Genomic DNA, 20765 nt, shown 5'->3' with positions numbered 1-20765 from the left:
CATTTTCCGAAAGTGAGGGAGCAGACCGGCGTCACATCGACCGAGGCCGTCAATTATGTTGCGTTGGGTTTTTCTTTTTTTTCCTCTCTCTTCCCCGCCGAACGAGCGGCGAAGTCTTGAAACGAACGCAGCACGCTCGTAGCATCACACACACTTAGAGGTCAAGCATTGCAAGAACAAGAGGCTGGTAAATGGGCATAAATTATAGATGAGGAGGAACGCTGTCATAGAGCTGAGCAGAGAGAAGTCTTCAGGGTGAGCTGTGCTGACATGCACACACACACACACACACACACACACACACACACTCACACAAATAAAGCGGCGTTATAGATAACCAAGAAATGGAGCTCAGTCTTTTACTCCGCTGATCGTAAATCCAACTAAGCGCCTCCTGCAGCAGGCCGAGCCCATCTCCTCCAGTGCGACCGTGATGATTTAGAGCGTGTTTACCATCTAAGCATGAACACGCTTCATCTAAGTGATCATTATTCCACGCAAAGCAAATCCATCACCTGCCGTTTAGGGAACAAATGACAAAGAGGCGCTATTAAAATTCATAAAGAGCGTGCCATAAACTTTCTGACACGTTTTAGTGACTTCAGCAGAAAGCTTACGGTGCGGCGGAATATTTGAGACTGACTGACTCACCCCGAGAGACGCTGCTTTTTTTTTCATTATTTTTTTTTTCATTTGACTGTTACAAAAGAGGAGCCCTAACGCTATCAGGCAGGTTTAGAGTTTAGAGGAGGGCCGTGCGGCTTCCCTTCACGACTCTTATCTCTTCCAGCACATTTCCTAAAGCCCTCACTTGAATCGATTTTGAAGACGACTGCATTTTATGGAATGAGATATATCGTCTCCTTCTTCTTCTTCTTCTCCTCCTTCTTCTTCTGGGATGGCACCCTCGGCTAGTCAACAGCCACGCGGCGTTATCGTAACAATTTGGGTCTTAACTTCGACTGCCGGGTCTTAAACTGCTTGTGTGCGGCAAAGCGATTCTGTATGTCGTACGCGCTGCGTGTTTGTGTTGGACAGAGTGACGTTACGCTGCCTGACACATCACCTGCAGTTACATGTTTAAGATTACTTCTTAATGAGGTGTCATATCTCAGAAAAGTGAGCAGACTGTGAGCAGTTCATTCCTTAGAATAAGCCTCACTGTCTCCACATTCATTTGAATTCCTGCCACATGCGGCAGCTTCTCTGGGACTTCCTTCATAGCTCTGTGTAATGATCCTCTCCAGCAGGCAGAGAGGTAAAAGCTTTTTATTATCAAAAATACCAATAACTAAATCTGATACATCTCATTAATCGGCGTCTGTCTACGTCCCCGGCTGGGTAATGAATCTGACATCAAACTGTCGACACAGCCACATACGCAGCGAGCTTTTAATTACAGCAGATTGTCCGCCTTCTCGACCTGATTCCTCCGTAACTCAGGTAGTTTTACGGATACCTGAGCCTCCGGCTAGATATCATTTCAAGGTAGACGGCCTGTCAACGTGAGGCGCAAGTGCTGGCATGGAAACCTGGTCGACTGAGGTTGAAGGAGGAGGCGACTAATAATAAATTACCCCGCCTCGAGGCCCGAAGATGAGCGGTGAATATTGACAGAACTGAAAGAGTCTTTTTACTTCAGCGTAGCCAACAGAAAAACAGCCGGATACGACTTATGTAGAGAAAAGAGAGTTGAAAGTCTCAAACACCCCCAGAGAGACACGGGGAATTTATTTGAGTGGTTTTCAATCTCATTTTGAAGTCTGTCAACCCTTAAAGAAGCGTTTCACCGCCGGAAAGACAAATTGGTGCACCATGGCTAGAAAAAAAACAGAGAAAAAGGTTCATACTCAAACGGTAGAAAGCCTACAACAACCAGAATGCAGTGCACCAAGCCAAAAAACACTCCCATGGATGAATTCAACATGGTGGATAGTAACAAAGGATCTCATATTGCAGCTAAACAGTGCACAAGAATATGTTTCTGGCAGTGTTTCAGGGGGGGAAAAGGCTAAGCAGGAATAAAGTCTTGTTTGAGTGCTCGTTTCAGTTTTTACAAACTACGGCTGCCACTTCTTTCACTGTTAAGTGCAGCAAAAATAATGAGGGGCCCAACGCAGGACGCTCAGGAGGCCGGCGGGGTAAAGAACAAATAGTGAAGCTTTAAGCGAAGCTGAGCTCGGTAAGACATCGACAACACAAAATGCAAAAACAGGAAGAAAGACGACAAAAAATGGATAATAACAGGGAACAAGAATGGGAAGCAGGCCAGGATTAAGAAGTACAAAAAAATACAACAAACAGAAAAAGGTGGAAAAACCAAAGAAACACTGAAGAACACGGGCAGGAACACGAGGAGAGGCAGGACTGACGGGGGGAAACAGAACAGATGAACTGGCAACGAGTAGGAGAGAAAAACACCGGCTTAACTACACAGAGACTCATTAACAAATGACACACAGGACAAAGGGAGGAAGTGAGAGGCAACACAACACACATGAGGAGAAAAATACAAAACAAAACAGGGAACGACTAAGCCAAAAAACTCAAACCATGACGTTCAGAAAGTCTCTGAAAAGACTCGGCACGGCCGGGTTTTGCCGAAGCATCTGCGGTTTGTGCAGCAGCCCCTCAAACTGAGTGCTGATGAGCAAATCATGAGCAAGCGAGCGAGGAGCTCTGGGCAGGCAGGCAACCTGGAGGTAGGTACACCTCATTTGCATTAACCACCCATATTGTAATGACCGAAAACCTGCAATTTTCCCTTTAACCCTCCTCATACCTGTAATCTACATCAGCAGACATTCAGAACCGCGATGATAGCTGTTTAAGATGTACATGTTTTAAAATCTGTGCTTTTTTTCTCTTTGGAGGAATGTTTGATAATAGTCCTCATTTGGACCGCTCGTTAAAACCAACAGGAGTTTGTCGTTTCAACACACAGTCGGGGGCTAATGTGCGCCGCAGGTCCTGCAGTAATTGGAAATTACCTGCAGGTCCAAAATTGCTGCAGTTAACCCCGAAATCACCCAAAAGAAAGTGTCAGGGGAAATAAGAGTCACGGTGTCAGACTGTCTCAGCGGTTTACTGCTACGCGAACCCAAGTGCTAATGATCTCTGGCAGCGGCCCAAACTGTCTGTGTTTACTGCTGTTGGATGTTTAATTTCAGATCTCTCAGCGTGGAAACTATCACGAGAACGAGCGCTTGACGAGGAGGAGGAGGAGGAGGAGGAGGCGAGACTTTGAGTTGTGGCCTCGCAGGAGCTGGGATGTCTGGGGTCACGAGGGCTGAACTGAGTGGAATTGAAGTTTTTTTTTTTTTTTAGACAGTTAAATCTGATCACAGATTCTTAAATGTCTCCTACAACGCCTTAACCTGCATCATCCATTATACCTTTTGTGTTACAGAGAAAGACGGAGCTGTGTTTCGGGGGTGCGCTGGCAGAATGGAGCGCTAATGAGATGACGAGCTCCTCCAAACACACACACACACACACACACACACACAAGCAGGAAAAGCCTCAGTGTTGCTTAGTCAGACGGATGTGGGTGTGTGTGTGTGTGCGTTTAGGTTGTGACGGCTCATTAATATTTGGTCCAGACAGACATTACGAAGAAAAAAACACAAAGAAAGACTCACTGCAGCCTCGTCCTCCCTGCTGTCGCTGGTGTCCTCGCTCTTGTGGTGGCCGGCTGAGGAGCGAGCGTCCCTCTTGCGGCTGGCGTCCGTCCCCTCCGTCTGTCTCTCTCCATCTGGGCCAAGGTGAAAACATGGACGGGAAAAAAAATTAATACAAATCCAGCGATCATTGCTATTATCACCGCTATTGTCATCACCATCCTCATCCTCCATTTTTAATCATCATCATTAATGGCATCATTGTCATTCCGACCCCCCCCCCCCCCCCCCTCTATCATTATCATCACAGTCATTGATAGCGTAATTGCAATTATGAATATCTTCATTACCATCATCATCATCATCGTGGTCAACAATCATTTCAAGCTATCACTCATTCTTCCTCCCGCTGAGACGCTCTGCTCTGTAATCAAAACCCCAGATAAAAGTTTCCGGGAGAGAGAAAAAAAAAAAGGAGATTATGTGGAGGGGGGGGGGGGAGGAAAAATGTAATTGGAAAAAGCAAAGAGAGACAAGAAGAGAGAGGAATAAAAAAACCGGAGGGGAAATGTAGAAGAAGAAGAAGAAGAAGAAGAAGAGATGGAGAACCGAAGGGACATAAAGAATAGCTTCTCTTTGCTGCGCAGGGGGGGAGCAGATAGGATGCTGTCATGCCACAGATGGATTATGGGAGTTTTGCCGCGCGATGATGACAGCGGGCCTTGGCCGGGAGAGAACAACCGGAATTTAAATCCACTCATTACTAGTTCGTACGTGTGTGTGTGTGTGTGTGCGTGTGCGTGCCAGTGTGTGTTTTTGTGTGTCCGTCACAGAGGAGCATATGGTCAAAACTGCCACCTATCTGCACTGCCAGCACAACACACACACACGCGCGCAGTCACAGACGATCAAACCGGAGCACAATTCAATACGGAGCAGTAACAGGATATTCGACACTTTACGAGAGTCTGGTTATTTGGAGTTACAAGTAGCAAATGGATACTCATAAGGTTTCCTATACGGGCTGCGAGGAGTTCATATAAAAAGGGAATCCATACTCTTTTCATCTCCTTATATTTGTAGCGCGCCGGATTCGATCTCATTCGGCCGACGTGACGCCGGAGCTCGGACGGGGCCGCCGTAAAAGGTGGCGCCCGTGCCATTGACTCCCCCATAAAAATCAGGAGGAGGAGGAGGAGGGGAGAGAGGGAGGGAGGCTCGTGGTGTCCCAGATGCATTACGGCGAAAGTGGTTCATTACTGTCTGCTGAGCGAGGGGTGGCCGCGGTGCACGCACATGCATGCAGCCACACAGACACACAGACACACACACACACACACACACAGGAGGGGGATGGGTTGTGATTAAAAGACAGAATGGGGAGAACGGGGCGGCTATAAAGCATAATGAGAGCTAATGGTTTTCCAATATGTGCCCTCAACAATGAGTCTGAGTGGGCCGAACGGGAAGGGAAGAGGGGTTTGGTGGAGAGGAGGAGAGGGGAGAAGGAGGAAGGACTGGTGTAGGCGTAGCTCGTTCATGTATGAGACGGAAATAAGACAGCAGCGAGGAAAAACGACCAAAGCTGGAAACGCACAAAACGGAAAATAAAACATATCGCACAAGTGGAAGTTTTCCGCAGCTTGTTCTGCATCACGGACGTCTCCGGCAAACATCGTGATTTGTTTTTTTTTTCCGCGTCTGTTTTGGATATCATCTCGCCCGTCTCCCTCCGGTCCCCTTTGCAATTTGACTTGATTTCAGGCGAGCGTAATAAAAAATCTGTCTTGATCTGAGAAATCATCTCCTCCCCGCCCCGAATGGATGAAATCGAGGAGAAAATTGGCCACGTTCGCCGACCGTGCCGCCGAAACCGCGTCCCATCTTTCTCTCCGGTTGTGATGTATGTTTTCCGACTCCCCCCCCCCCCCCCCCCCTAAAAAAAGCGACATAACGCGAGCCGAAAGAAGTCCAGCGAGGCCACGTGAGCGACAGGAACCGAGCTGTGAGAACTGTCCGCCGGCGGTCCGACTTGACGTGGACGGTCTAAGTACATCCTCGGGGGTCTTTCAAAGCTCCCTCAGATCAAAGAGCAAACACCAAAGAGTAGCCGTGCTCGCCTTCGTCTCACTTCAAGCCTCGCTTTCCTGCCATTGTCGAGCCAAAAATAGGACACTTCAACTTCCAAGTCTTTTCGTCTAACTATGTCACTAAAACCTCTTTTGTGAAACTTCCCAATGCAGATTTCAGCAGAGGCGCGTGGTCTGTGTTCAGGATGCCTCAATATTTATATTTCATTAATACGACGTGCACCTAAATGTCACAATGCTCAAGAAGATATCAAACAGAGGATGTGATGCTGTAATTAAAAAAACCACCTTAAATAACCCTCTAGTTTAAAATAAACGTGCAGATTCATTGTTTTTAAAGTGTTGCTTCTCGTGACGGTTTATTTTTGCTCTTCCTCTCAGTTATAAACACTGCGTGAGTCACCGCGTGAGTCAACTGGCAGCACATCTCCGCTTAACTGTTTATCTGAAGCCATTATGAGGCAGGCGGTGCACCGGGGGGGAGCGAGGTGAGGCTCCCCCGTTAGCCTCGCCTCATTTACGTAAGCGATCGCCTTAAATATGAATGATCGGGCGGGACACAGAGACCCGCATATCAGTCGTACTCCGGCAATCGAGGACACGACACCACAGACCAAAATAAACCGTTGGCTTGGAAAGAAAAAACGCACTCAACAAGGTTAAAAAACGCCTCGTGCTTTTGAAAAACAAAGGCGAAACTGCATGTCGTGCTCGTGATGACCTTATTGACACGATGCGATGACGGCAGAAGGAATCCAAGCGACTGAGACGGTCAAACTGACAGTCGAATCCACCTGAGCTCGATAAAACAGAGCGAAGATTAACCGCATTTAGAGTCTGACGGAGAGAGAATCACCGGGAGACTGAACGTCAGGAGTCAAACTCCAACAAAGAATTCACTCTCAAAACATCCCTTCTTCAAGTCCCTCAAGCGTTGTCTTTTGAAGTCTGAAGAGAATAATTTCTGACTGAACTTCTCTGCAGAGAAGTTTTTTAAAAGCTCTGAAAGTACAGAATGCGTCTCTGCACACTGCAAACATTTTCCTTATCGAGTCGGGCGTGACGTGGAAATAACTTTGTGCCCGCTATTTATGTAACATTTAAATCATTAGCGGCACATTCGCAGAGTCCCGTCTTACCGATAAACATTCGAAACAACTGTGAAAAGAACATTTACGACCAATATACTCTTCTAATAATTTCTTCAACAGTCCCAAAAGGAGAAGATAATGAGAACGGCAAAGCACTTTTAGTTTCACACGCGCGTGTGTGTGTGGACGAATGTTCAAACACTCCTCGCCAACGTATCCCTGAGCGCTCTTAAAAGATACGTCCGTCTGCGAGAGAGTGTCTAAATATGCACGTGCGAGTGAACAAATCGCTTGCGTGCGGCTCGTCAGATAGAAAGTCGCGGTGCTGCAATGACAATGAGTCATGAATATTGTATCCTGCTGGCGGGAAGTGGATGTTTAATGAAGAAATCAGATGGCTCGGCGGTGGAGGATCTGCCGCGCGGACCGACGCTGCGGTCCGCAGCATCCGCCGTCGTCGACTCACGGACGCCGTGTCGAAAAAGTCTTGAAAGCACAGGAGGCAGCGACAGAGAGGCATTGAGCTGCACTGTGCTGTCTCCTCAGTATGTGGTTATTTATTACAAGAAGGAAACGAGCTTTTGTTCGAGAAAGGGCTGCAGGCAGCGAGACAAAACACTGCTGAAAAAGAAAAACAGGAGTTTGGGAAATCCTGCATCAGAGTGCAGACGATCAGACGACTCTGGATGTTCAGATTGGCAGCAGCGGCCTGCTGTGTTTTAACCCCACCTCTTAGTTTCTGATCAGGTACCCCAACAGAAAAACAACACGGCACGGAGCGGTTCTTCTGGTACCATCCACACTTTTTGATAACGAAACCCGCAAAAAAATATCCTTTATAAAGTCTGACGAACTGAGCTGATTTGAAAGCGGGCTGCTTGGTGGAAATGCAGCTTTACGGACAAGACACGGCGGCGACAGCGAGTCAGGAGTCAGTCCCTGGACTGTGACGGCACTTCCTCGAGCCCCTACGCGGGCTCTGATGAAGTAATGAAGAGCAGACTGGCAGGTTAATGGAAGCCAATCGACTATAGGAGCTCCAGCCACCAGCAGGACACCGGGCAGAATACTAATCATCCAGGAGCTTCTTTCTCTTATGTTTCTGGACTAATCTGTTTACATCCCCCAGTCCTCACGCTGCAGCCGTGCAGATAAGATGAGGGGGGGGGGGGGGAGAAGAAACCTCCGTGACCTCCAGCAGACAGAGCTAGTGACTGTTCTTTTTGTGTTTGAGTTTTGTAGATTAAGTCGGTGACACAGTATATTAAAAACCGCAACAAACAGGATTCTTATCCAAGGTTGATGTGGGTGTGAGCCGCAGATAGAGACGAGGATTGTGGGAAAACTTTCCTCAGCTTTCTTCTACTTTTGAGTAATAAGTTCACCTTGCCTTGGCTGCCCTTTTTAAAACTAATGATATTCTAAACTCCGTAGCTCTCAGCGAACTGCAGCTGTCAGAGCTCTCATCTCCGCCGTACGCGTGCCCAATTCATACGCACGCGCGTGTTTGCGCGCACGTGCACGCCATACGAGCATATGTGTGCGCGCGCCGTCGTATCTCCGCGTCTGGCTTTATCTTTGAACAAGGCTGACAACAACCGCTGGGTTTCACTGCAAGGCGGCGATGCGCTGTATGTTAAGTGATAGACAGCGCGGTGATACAGCAGAATGCTAATCACAGAATCAAAGAATGCAGCAGAAGCAACGGGAACGGCAAACGAAGGGCACCGGGAAGAGAAAAGAGGAGGGAATCGAACACGATAGCGCGGACGAATGAACCTTTAGTTTGAACACGTATGTGACAGAGCCGGGCGTTGACACGTTAGATAGATGTAATCTGTCGGGGAGCCCTCGGGATCTGGTCCATGTCGCAGGCTCATCTGTAAATAGGAGGAAATAAGCCCACAGTCAAACCCACCGGCTCCAAGTGGAAACAGAATAACGCCAACGGTGATCATAACAATTAATTTGCCGGTGTTATCTGAAGAGTCGCTCCTACGCCGTCTCCTTTGAAAAGGAGCAGTCGAGCGCACTCGAAGCTCGACGTTAATGGAGGATGAAAAAAAAAAAAAACAGCAGAAGAAAGGAAAAAAACATGCATCGAGTCTTTTTGCTTCTTTACAGATACACATTCATATCAAAAATCCAAATGGACACTCTTTGTCTCAACCTCCATTATAGAAAACAAAAGGCCCACTTGGACCACCAGCGTTTGGTTTGTCCATTCTTGGCTACTGTAGAAACATGGCCGGCTCCCTCTTTACAAATAAAAGGCTCATTCTCAGGTAACAAAAACACAATGACTCTTTGTGCCAGGTGGTTACGCTCTAATGAAAATATATTATATTCAATTTCTGCCAGTAGAGCCCCTAAATCCTACAGAGTGGACGAGTAAGTACATAAAATGGCCCAAAGCGATGCTTGCTTTATCCATCCAACCCTAAACTAAATGATATCATATCATATAAAAGAGGAGAAGATCCGCACAAAGGCATAAAATGTTGAAAAATGTTGCTTCTACATATATTTTGACCAATTGAGGATGACACAGGACTTAAACATGTTTCTGAGGAGCTGACAGCATCTTCAACTACCAACGGAGCCTTTCTGCGATGAGTTCGCACTCATCTCAGCAGCAATGCTTTTTTCCCAGACTTCAAATAAATCCAAACGGAGCTCATCATCAACATCTGCTGTCACGGCGGCCTAATTTGTGCGGGAAAACACTCCCACAAACAAACCCATCGCCTGCTCCGTTGACGCGAGTTAGGACTGATGTCTGGCGAGGTGGAGTAAATCACCGGAGATTAATGATTACGTGACCTCCCTCTTTTTTTTTTCCCCCCACACCTAAACGTGTGACCCGGCCCGTTCTCCCCGCCTCTCTCGCCCGCCTCCAGGTTTGATGGACCGAATTCAAACGCGCCCCGTTGTACCGAGCTGCTGCGTACGTGCGGCCTTTCCTGTCTGCCCCTGACCTTCCTCGCTGCCAAGGTGTTTCTGCATGCTTAAGTGCAGCCGGCGGCACGTTCTCCTTCTCTTTATAGCGCTCAATTCCCGGGAGGCCAGCTGTTTCTGAGATGCCGGGACAACAACCCCTGGCACTGCAACAACCAATCAAAGTTGCTTAGCTTATCCGTCATGCCTGTTGCATCGAGCGCGAATGAACCTCTTGACCTTGTCGACAACGGCGCCGCGCCGATTTGCTATTCGGAAGGAGTCGGGGGGGCTGTTTTGCTTCGGTGAGCAGGGCCCGGCTAATCAAGTAGCCGCCGACTGACTGCGCACAGATGGAGACGAAACAAAAGAATTAAGGTTCGGAAGGGTGAACAGACAAAAGAGAGTTGCAGAAACACAGCAACAACGTAATGTGTGTGAATTATTGATCTCCACTCTGCGAGTACACCGCGACTCCATCCCCCCCCCCCCGCCCGGTGACGTAAGCTGTGGTCCCCTTGAGCGCTGGCGGGAGAACGTTAAATGCACCTCTCACCTCCTCTGCCTCTATTGGGGGGGGGGACGAGATTAAAATTGCATAGGACGACGAAACAAGAGGCTGCGGCTTTTAAGAACACAGGAGTGGGCGAAGGACGGGGAGATTAAGCGGGGGACGGGTGGAGAATGCAAAATGGGGAGTGGAGGAGGAGATTAAATTGGAAGTCAAAGTTGAGCGGGGACGCGGCGACAAGAGCGCGTGTCAGAAGTAAAGACAGGGGGGGGGGTGAAACCGCAAGAGTCTACTATTTCCTGGCTCACTGTTCACTCATTCGATCACTCATTACTCAGTCAGCCCGTCATTGATTGACTGAGTCATTCATTCCCTCGACGTCCCGATCCCCCCCCCTCTCTCTCTCTCTCTCTCTCCGTGCAATGCATTTTCAATACACTCTACTGCTCGCCGAGCTTATAAAGTTTTACAAGCCCTGATGGCTTTTTTGCTCTGCAATCAGGCATGATGTTACACAACGTGGCTGACGCAAGGCAATGGAGGATGTAAAACTGATGAGCCAGTATAGTTTCTTAATGACACTTCTTGGCCCGGCAGCCAAGTACAACACACACACACACACACACACACACACACACAGACACGTACGTACATATATATATATACATTTGCAGAGGGTGACACGGCAGGGGGGCAGCGTGAGTGCAGCAGGCCTCACTGGGGCTGCACTGGCCAATGGAGCTACCTAATTATAGCAAATAAACTGCACTGATCTGTGCCATTAGCCAGTCAGTAATGAAGCGGAGTGGAGGGATGCTGTGAAACTGATGAATAGGCCCGGGCTCTGAGTGCTGCACTCCCCGGCCTTTAGTTCAGCTCTAACAACGCAAAAGCCTTCCGAGGAGAGCAGGAGTGCATTAAGACGAGAGGCATAACAAGGCTTTGGAGATGAGATAAATAGAGACGAAGGGACTGTGACAGAGGAGGGAAGGAGAGAGAGAGAGAGAGAGAGATCGAGGGATCTTGATGGGAGCGAAAGACGGGAAGCAGAGCGAGCGAGCGAGCGAGCCGGCTGCGATGGGAGAAAGTGTGCTTGTAGGCCTGTGGGTGTGTAGGCCACAGAGAGAAGGGAGATTGCCGAGATGCTTAATGTGCTGTAATGTGGGTCAGGGGCAAAGAGGTCCGACTCTCTCTCTCTCTTCCTCCCTCTACTCTAAGCTCCTGTAATGTTTTGCACTCCTCTAATAGCTCACTTAAGCCGCCACTTAGGAAAATTCAAACAACAAAAAAAACAAAGTGCCTCGGATGGAGACGAACATAAAATCAGAGCCCCGGGGCCCCCGGCACACTCAGAGATTAATAGACAGCCTGAAAGAAAAAAAAACAGATGACCCCGCCGCATCGTCAGGCTGCGAGCACAACTCGTACGCACGCTGACACTCGGGAGGGTGTTGTTCTGAAGTGCGTCTGAAAGAATAGAATCGATTACACGCGTTTCATTCGAGAGCAGGAGTGTCGTGAGTTGACAAAAACAAGGATCAGGGTGAGGTCGGCTGCGTTTCCTCTACAGTGTTTGTGCATAATTGTTACCGCTTACAGCATGTGTGGGAATGTGAAGGGTGCCGTTAACTAGTCCGCAGATTACATCCGCAATCGCAAAAGGCTGAGACAGCCGGGCTGCGTCTGCTGCTTCATAAGGTTTATATCTGACCTGCTCTTGAGGTTTTTACACTCAGGTGACAAACAATGTGCGTGATATTATCCAAAACAGCTGTACTTTTATCGACTGACTAACTTTTAGGGGCTAGCTAGAGAGAAACTGAACGTGTGATCCATTTTCTGTCCGTCTCCCATCTTGTTGTTCTTTGGCCATCGGCTGCGGAGCCAAACGGCGTGATCCCTCCGCGACCTGCCAGCCCACTCGCCCCGCTCGACCTCTAAACGGCTGTCTGCCTCTGCCCGTCTCCTCCTGCTGCTGCTGCTTAGCGCCCAAGGCCTCCTGCGAACCGCACTGGCTGTCTGCAGGCCTTTAACGTCTGCATCGGCCTCGCTCGGGGTTGCCATGGAGACCAGAGTGCAGAGGGAGGAAGCGTCTCCATCACGTTAAATGACACGTTATGTCGTATGAAAGTGAAAGAGGCGCGGGACGAGGCGAGGCGAGGGAGCCGGAGAGTGAGACGGCGGGACGGGAAGTTATAGCAGCCACTCTCAGAGAGACACTGACCAAAGTGGACGGACTTTATCCAGACACACACACACACACACACACACACACACACAACTACTTTAAATGGTTAGGATGTAACATATACTTGTTCTATAAGCCTCGATGTGTCACATAAAGGCTAAAGGTGTCCAGCGTTCTCAGCGGGGCGTTAATTACGCCTCTGTGAGCAAGTTCACAGAGATACATAATGTATGTACACACACACACACACACACACACCAACAGGCAATCCAAACAGTTGCCAGTGACACCCAGAGGCAGCTGCTCCAATCACAGCAGAGGAGATAAGGAGGCGACTCTGAGCCGCTGCAGAATCACAACTGTCACAGCTGATGTGTCGCTGGGGAAGGAATTAGAGTGAGCACGCAGGGGTCGCGTGCTTTCTGCGCCCTCGCGCTCATTAGCATACATTTGTAAACAAAGAAACAGAGCCGGAAAGGGCCTCGGTGCTCGGCTAGCGCGCTGTCACAATGTTAGCGAGAGTCGGAGCCGAGCGGAGCATCCAAATGAGGTGAGAGCGCTGGAGGAGACCTCTGTGTGATAATTCATCCATCTTCTGCCATCCTGACAGCCGAGCCGCTGCGCTGGGAGACAATGAGAGAGGAGCCTGCACCCGGCCCGCATCCGAGGAGGAAAAGTGCAGCAGATAAACTCGAGAGTCGAGTCCCGGGCTCCGAGTCTCGCGGCACCGAGTTACGTTTTTTGTTTGTTTTTTTTTCAAATGACAGCGCAAAGTGTTTTTTTTTTCATGTGGGAGCACCAAGAAGAGGAGACAGAGGTGTCAGGAAAGGGAAGTTCAGCCTCCTCAAAAGGCAGAAGAAGAGCATTTCAGAAACCTCCAAACACTTGAGACAGGACTGACCCCTGAACAACCTCGCTCTGTTTACCACCTCCCTCTCCCCCCTTTTGTCTCCCTCACAAACAGCCTTCTCCATTTTCCTCTCTTCTCTCACCACCTCATTCTCCAGTTGCTCTAGCGACACGCCGGCTCTCCCTCTTCCCCCCCCCCCCCCTCCCTCTCGGTTACCCTCTGCAGCCATGTGATGCATCGCCAGCGATTAATACCCAAATATTGCTTCCTTGTAGAGCGGCGGCGTGGTCATTATCCTCTACCCAGTATCTGATCATCATTGTCCCGAGGAGTCATTACTTCCCTGATAACATCGCCTTCGTGCTGCGAGAAAGAAGAGAGATACGGGGAGGAAAAAAGGGTGGTGAAGCAGAGAGGGGGGGGGGGGGGGATGCGGCGAAGATGGTGGTGATGGGCTACAACGTGGGAATAATAGACAAAAGAAGAGAGGAGAAGGGAAAGGAGGACAGAGGAAGGGGGGACAAGAGAGCGGTGGAAAACTCAAGACGAAAAAGGAAGAGGTTATGTGTTACATACAACGAGGAGAAGGAGGAGGACAGCAACAATAATAGCCTTGTCTTATCTCTGTACAGTGATAAATTCCCTTCTCGTCGGGGAGCCGGTGCCCCGGCTGGGGCCGGACCCGATGACAAACCGCCTCCACCCGGCTCTCTGCGGCCCTGGCTATTTATGATCAGGGAACTTATACGAGGGAGCCAGCTGGGTCTCTTCTTGGGTCGGCGTCGTCACTCCTGGGACCCGGTGACAACCTCAAATGGGGCCACTCTGTCACGTCCCACCCTCCCCCTCCTCTGCCCTCCATCCTGACAGCGCATCATCGCCTGGTTACTGCTGATAGCGCGGTATTATCAACGTTCTGTCGCCTCGACAACAAGCCACCTGTGACATCAGCCGGCAACCATTTCATTTTTAGGACATTCGCCGGATTAAATCAATTACAGGTCCGTTCAACCGCAGTGCTTGAATAAAATAATAATGCACAGAAAACCTCATTACACCGGAATCTACTTACTTACACACTGGGATGGGGAAACGCCAAGTCAGCTTTTTTTTCTTTAACGAACAGTCCAATTACAGCAATACTTTGCAATTACAGGCTTTCTGAGGTGCAAGATGCAAATTCAGTTGCTCAACAATACGTGCTACTATTCAGTCAAGTAAACAGGATTACATAAAACCTGAGCAAACAAACGCATGAAATTGTAATGCAGATTCACTCCCACATACGCCATCCATTCAAACATCCCCAGAGCCGGCTGACCCTGAGTCAGTCACGAAGGACAAGAGAGCTCCGACAAGGAGAGCGCGGGGCTCGACCGGGCAATTAATTCTATGCGAGCTGCCGCGATTGCTCACATTTTGTTTCCTTGTGTCTGTTTACCCGTTTACATATTCCTGCTCGGCGTAAATTATTCATGGATGTTCCTTTTTGTATCCTCCCGTGACAGCAGGGGCCGGTCACACTGCAAACACGAAGGCAACAACGGAGCCCATTGATCGACGTATCTGATGAATGTTTGGAAACGAAGGCGGACGTTCCTGCTCGGCTTTGACGGAAAAAAACTCAAGAGCCGCCTGCGACGGCGTGAGGCCAGACTCGGTGCTCGGATGCATGTTCCTGACGTGAGCCTCAACATGTGGTGATTGTGTCTTTGTACGTGTGTCAATGTGTCATCCGCGGAGCAACGGACTGTTTAAAATACACCCAAGCCCCTTTTAGATACAAAAAGCAGCACATTTGCAACAAGGTAAAGGCTGCAATGTGCCGCATTGTCTATCTAAAAGGGAGGTGTAATATTCCTTCTTTTCCAAAAAGCCGCCACTGGGGTAGACGTAAACATGTGACGTGACGTGAAGCACGAAGTTGGGCGTGAACAGTGAAGCAGGTCGAATTTGTCTTCAAAATAAGAGCTTTACATTGCACACCATTGGGGTTCAGGGCTGTGTTCTTAGCGTGGGGCTTTTATTTTGAAAGTAGCGACCGTTAGTAGCTTGCCGCTACAACAACAAGCAAACAACGAAGACAGCTACAGAGACCGAGGAGACGCTAGCATCTCCTGGATCTCAGCGGCTGTCCAGTTGCTCATTTTGACATCCGCAGATGAAGTTACACAGCAATGGAGGTGGAAAAAAAGTCTACCCACCAAAACAGACCCCCAATTTATCGCCTTCTGTCAAAATCCGCGGACCTAGCCGCAAAAAGTACAGCCAAATTTGCGGCTTGCTATAAAAACAGCTACAGATTACGTTAATGTCAACTCAAAGTCGCCATTTTCATTTACATCTCCTGGTTCTCATCAGCAATATTTTTGGACATGGACTGTTAAAAAACACCTCACTCGTTCATTTATTAATCAGACTGGTGTGTTTTAGATCCCGGGTCGTCTTGTTGACACTCGATCGCAAAGCCGTTTCTCGTGTCAGTGAAAAAGAATTCAAATTAAAGCTAATTTACATTAAAAGTCAACCGACTGCCCCGTGGGGTTACACAACCTCCATTAAGACGCTCCTTGGAAGTGATGAATATGCAGATGCATGTGTGCACCATCACTGTTTGGGATTCTGTTTGTGGCTTACAGTAAGTTGCTTTCTTGCTTCGTCGACTGTTTTTCGCCTGCGGACCTAACGACACGTCTCGCATACGCATCAGTTTCCCTAATGCAAAAACAAAAACACAGTAAACCCAAACACAAAAAAAAAACCTGCGTGTTCAAAAACATGAAGTACATCAAACAGGATGAGACAGACGAGTCAAAAAAAAAAATTGGAAGGACATAAATAAAACTAATGCGGCGTGTTGGCGTGTGAGCAATCGGTGAAGCTATCTGACAGCTCCGCCTCTGTTTTTAACAGATCGTCGGGGGAGATGGCACGACGAGGGTGAGCGGAGGGTGCGACAGAATCGTTTTAATGTGCTTAATTGAACAGATGTCCGGCCCGCTCGGCGTTGGAGCGCAGGCATGGCCTCAGTCAATGCCTTTTTTTGCCACTGATTTGCAGAGACAGATTACAAACGTGTCCAAGCGCGGTGTCAGAATATCTCAGACTTCCGTGACTCCCCGCTCGGCAACGTCCCCTAACGAGCAGACACACCAAAGAATAAATTGGCAAGATGTTGTCTAACAGTCGTAAAAATCAGAATGTTGGCTTTGTACGAGAATAATACGTAACATGAGCACAGTCTCTCTTCTCGCTCGTCTCTGCATCCGGTAATTTCAGTTAAAGTCACTTTTCCGTATGACACCAAAAACAAACCGCTGAGTTCTAGTCGCCGTCGTTTGATCATATGAAGTAATCCAACATAATGACATAGAAACACAACACACCAACGCATACTGTTAGTGTAAATGCTCAGGGTGGCGAAGGCGTACGACTTTAACTCTTATTTTGGTATACATGGGTGAAAAGCCTGACTCATCTTTGGGTTTATTTACCAAACTGGGAAAAGGGGATCAAGGGGATTTTGTGAAGCGCTCCAGAGGTTCTTTAGGTTTGTTAAGACTAATCTTTATAAACAGACGCCTGCATATGAATTGCATAAACGAGATTTTGGTCCAAAAAGCGTTCATGTGTTATTCTGCCCTAAAACTCCAACTCCACTCTTAAGTCTAAAGTTGCTAATTGGACTGTAAACATTTGCTAGCAGAGGAAAGAGGACGTCTTTCGCCCGGTTATCGCTGGCTAAACCCCAAAACATTGTCCATTGCCTCGGAAGCGTAGTTGCCACCTGATCATATTAATTGGCCATGATGGACAATATGGAATATGGAAGTTTGTTTTTCTACTTATTCTTACGTACACGTTTCATATTCACAGATCGTGCGTTAAATGCAACACAAAAGACTTCACAATCAGACTCCTTTTTTAACAATGACGCGTTTCGTAACGTAACCTTATAAAGTCTGACTTTGGTTCCCTGCGTCCCCCCGTGCATGACCTCATAATGTTATATCACCTCTTTACCTGAAATGCCTCCGTATATTATCTTACTCCACTGGAGGTGAGGAGAGGAGCTGCCACGGTTTATTCAACTGCGACTGATATGCAGAGCGTTATGACCCGTATCTGAACTCTCGTCGCTACCCAGCAGTTCACGACCCGCTGAGCCGTGCGACGCATATTTGATAGGAGCGCCGGAATTGCAAAACACTGTACAGACGGCAGTGAAGGAAGGAGGAGACAGCTAACAACCAGAGCTGAGCAGAGAAATGAACACAGCCTCCTCTCTGCTGATGCTAAACCAGAGTCTTGCAAACCCTCGCAGACCTCTGCTCTCATCCACCCTTGAGGAGCATTTACCGCAACGTGTTAACCCTCGCCACGGGCAGCCACGTTGACCCGAGAATCTGTTAACCTTAGTAACACTCATCACGCCATCCTGTTGTCTGTATATGCACCTACTACTGTAGAGCTAATACAAGACGTCCCCCGAGTCGTGAGCTTCTATTAACCTGAAAGAATCTCTCCATTCGCTCTTTTTCCAGCGCCGTAACATTTCGCTACGTAGTGTTCTCTGTCTCTGATTCAGAGTTTTCTCTCCCTTTATTATTAGTTTTGCAACTCCCACTTCTTTAGAGCTGCTGAACGCCCTGTATCAACACACAATCACATCAGGTTGTGAGAACAAATATTTGAAATATGCTGCAAACCTGAGATTTGACATCTGATCTGAGCTCAGGAGGAATCTGATCACGACCAGGCGACTGTTTGCTGTAAGTTGCAGCTGATGTTTATAAGACTTTGCAAACGGAGATCTTGTAAAAGACGATCGCCAGAATGCCGTCACATTATCCTCAATGTCAGTGTCATTAACCATTTCTGCTTAAAATTAAATTATAAAACTACAAATTGGGATTCAGGACAACGTTGCCACACATCCAATCACAGCCTCCTACCAGTCAGCGGCGTTAAGTCACTGGGTAACGCCGTCGTAGCAGTAAGACTCTCTGTCACTCGCTAATTGGCATTATGCTGTCTTTAGAGCTCAACGCTATCCAATTAAGCAATCTGCCTTCATCAGTCGGGCTCATGAAGAGTCACCAGTGCGTGCCAAAAGGGGGAAAGTTATACGCGAGAACTCCATTCAGCCGCAGAGCGCCATAGACGGAAACGAGGAAGAGCGTCTCTGACGAAGACAAAAGCCCATTCTGCTCAGTGTGGGCTCGGTGAAAGTGCACTCTCCGAAAAGAGATCCGCCAAGACAGAAGACGTTCAATTGTCAGAGCAGACGACGTGGCAGCGTGGGAAGCCGGAGACGGAGCTTGTGTCGGCTCTCTGCTGCCGCCAAACGCAATCTGGTTTGCATGTAGGAACGGCGGAGCAAAGAGGGCACGGACCACGGTGGAGGCCGGTGGCGTGTAGGTGGAGAAGAATGACAGACACACACAGTACGCACTTGGGAGTTCATTTTCATACTGAATAATTTGTGCAGGATGAAACTTAGGGGAAATACACACGATAGAGAACGTGACGATGGGAGAAACTGTGGCAGGGCGGCAGGACGACGGTGAGACGATGGGAAGCGTGAGCAGAGATAAATGCTAAGAGACAGAAGAAGTGAGAAGAGGATGAGGGAGGATGAGAGAATCACCGAAGTAATGAGATGAGAAACAGGGTGACCTTAATCAGCAGCAACGTACCAACACACACACACACACACACACACACACACACCACAAATACCTACAAACCTGGCGGGTGTGTGTTAGCACAGCACTACTCTCTGTTTCATTACAGGCCCATTTCCCCCACCTAATACCCGGACAGGAGCCGGCGATAAGGAATGTACACACTCTCCTCGGCACACAACATCTCATTTGAGCAGAGGAAATTGGAAAGAAGAGGGAGAAAGGAGGAGAGCGCCGAGAGGTGAGAAGGACAGCAGATGATGGGTAAAAGGACTGGACGGAGGAGGGGAGGACAGCGGCTGGCGAATGAGTGTTTGCCAGAGCAGAGATAAACCCCCGGTCCACCTCGCCCGCCAAGGCTGGAGGTGTGGGTTTTTGAGATTGGGGGATGAGTGGAGGGGGATGAAGAGTCTGGTGGAGCTGAGGAGAAAGGGAAAGGGAGAGGGAGAGCGGAGGTAACAGAGGTAAAAGGTACATGCTGAGCGATGCAAGAGAGCGGCGGAGCTAATTTCCCCCTGCTCCTTTTTGATATTTCTCAGCGGAAGAATAAAAAAATGCCGGTGAGAGAGAAACAGAAGAGATAAAGACGGGAAGGGATGCAACACCAACTACAGCCAAACTACTCAAGGGTGAACTGAGGGGCCAAAGGAAGCCGAGACAAGCAGCAGCGAGGCATACGGAGTGGCAAAAAAATGCACGTGACGCTCACTGCCGAGGACACGGGCCGGCAGCGCTCGCACTCGGGCCCGTACGGCGGGGTCACAAGACAACAGCGGAGAGGGGGGGGTGACAATATTACTCATAACACAGAAAAACGAATTACTCCGGGCTGCAACAGGGAGGACGTGAGTAACACCAAAAGCCAGCCGGCAGCGCGGCAATGTCTGCTTCAAGAGATTGGAGAAAACAGGGAGAGACGGAGGGGGCTAAAGAATCGTACTCGTTACAGCGTCTCTAGCCACGAGGAAGCCGGCCCAATTTGTATTCATCCGTGCAAACCGGGGACAAACAACCGAGGAGGATCGCAAACACACATGCAGCCACCGCGGGGTCCTCGCTCTGGGCGTGTAAACACACAATCCATGATACTCTCGGACGCAGTTAAACAAGCATGCAAACACGGGCAGGACACAGACAAAAGAGTGTGCAGAACATCCCATTCTGATGTCGGAACAAAAACATATGACTGCAAATTAAAAAGAAATGTCCCGATGCGTTGCTTTTCGATTCATTCTAGGCTTTTCCTCGAGGTTTGCTTGCACAGTCTGAACGCCGGGAATATGAGCTCAATCTTCCGTTGCGTCCACTGCAAATAGCTGTAATAAATGAAATGTGAAACACATTTTGTTGCACAAACCGCTCACTTTGGATGAATGGATCCGTGCTGTAAAACCCCGAACGTGTGCCTACAAACAAATCCCACTTCCCGTCCTCGGCAGCCTCCGCGCATCTGTTCCCCCCCCCCCCCCCCCCGGCACGCCGCGAAGCATCCATCACGGGCCCTAATGGCGGACCGATACTGTCAAACTGCTTACAACTCTGGATGAATGGAGCACCTTCTCGCCACCCCTGACCACGGCAGCACTTGACACCAGAAACCGGGTCAACCTCTCGGAAGATGGAGAGGGCCGCTGCCGCCGACGAGACGCAAACACTCAGTCACGGAGACACGTGCGAACGGAAGTGACTCGTGCACAGACAGTACACCTGCGCAATCATTCATTACCCACGCAGCGCGTCAAGAGATGAACGGAGGGCAGGGGGTAATTTCTAAATCTGAAATCAAACGCA

General features: G+C 48.9%; 1 protein-coding gene across 2 annotated transcripts in view; it reads right to left on the bottom strand.

The window, feature by feature from the left end:
- b4galnt4a (beta-1,4-N-acetyl-galactosaminyl transferase 4a) overlaps nt 1-20765 on the bottom strand; it is a 147073-nt gene that overhangs the window by 99124 nt on the left and 27184 nt on the right. Inside the window, exons 1-2 of one of the 2 annotated variants that reach the window (XM_030425350.1) lie at nt 3971-4123; nt 3642-3754 (exon numbers count right to left, since the gene is read on the bottom strand). In XM_030425350.1, coding sequence (XP_030281210.1) covers nt 3642-3754; nt 3971-4001 — 144 coding nt within the window. In that variant the 5' untranslated portion in view covers nt 4002-4123. Of the gene's footprint in view, nt 1-3641; nt 3755-3970; nt 4124-20765 lie in introns of those variants that run through there. The other variant, XM_030425349.1, reaches the window with a different exon arrangement.

Source organism: Sparus aurata, chromosome 8 (assembly GCF_900880675.1).
Source record: "Sparus aurata chromosome 8, fSpaAur1.1, whole genome shotgun sequence".
In the NCBI taxonomy this organism is placed as follows: Eukaryota; Metazoa; Chordata; class Actinopteri; order Spariformes; family Sparidae; genus Sparus; species Sparus aurata.
Note: the sequence above shows the minus strand (reverse complement) of the source record. Positions and strands in the feature narration are given on the sequence as shown.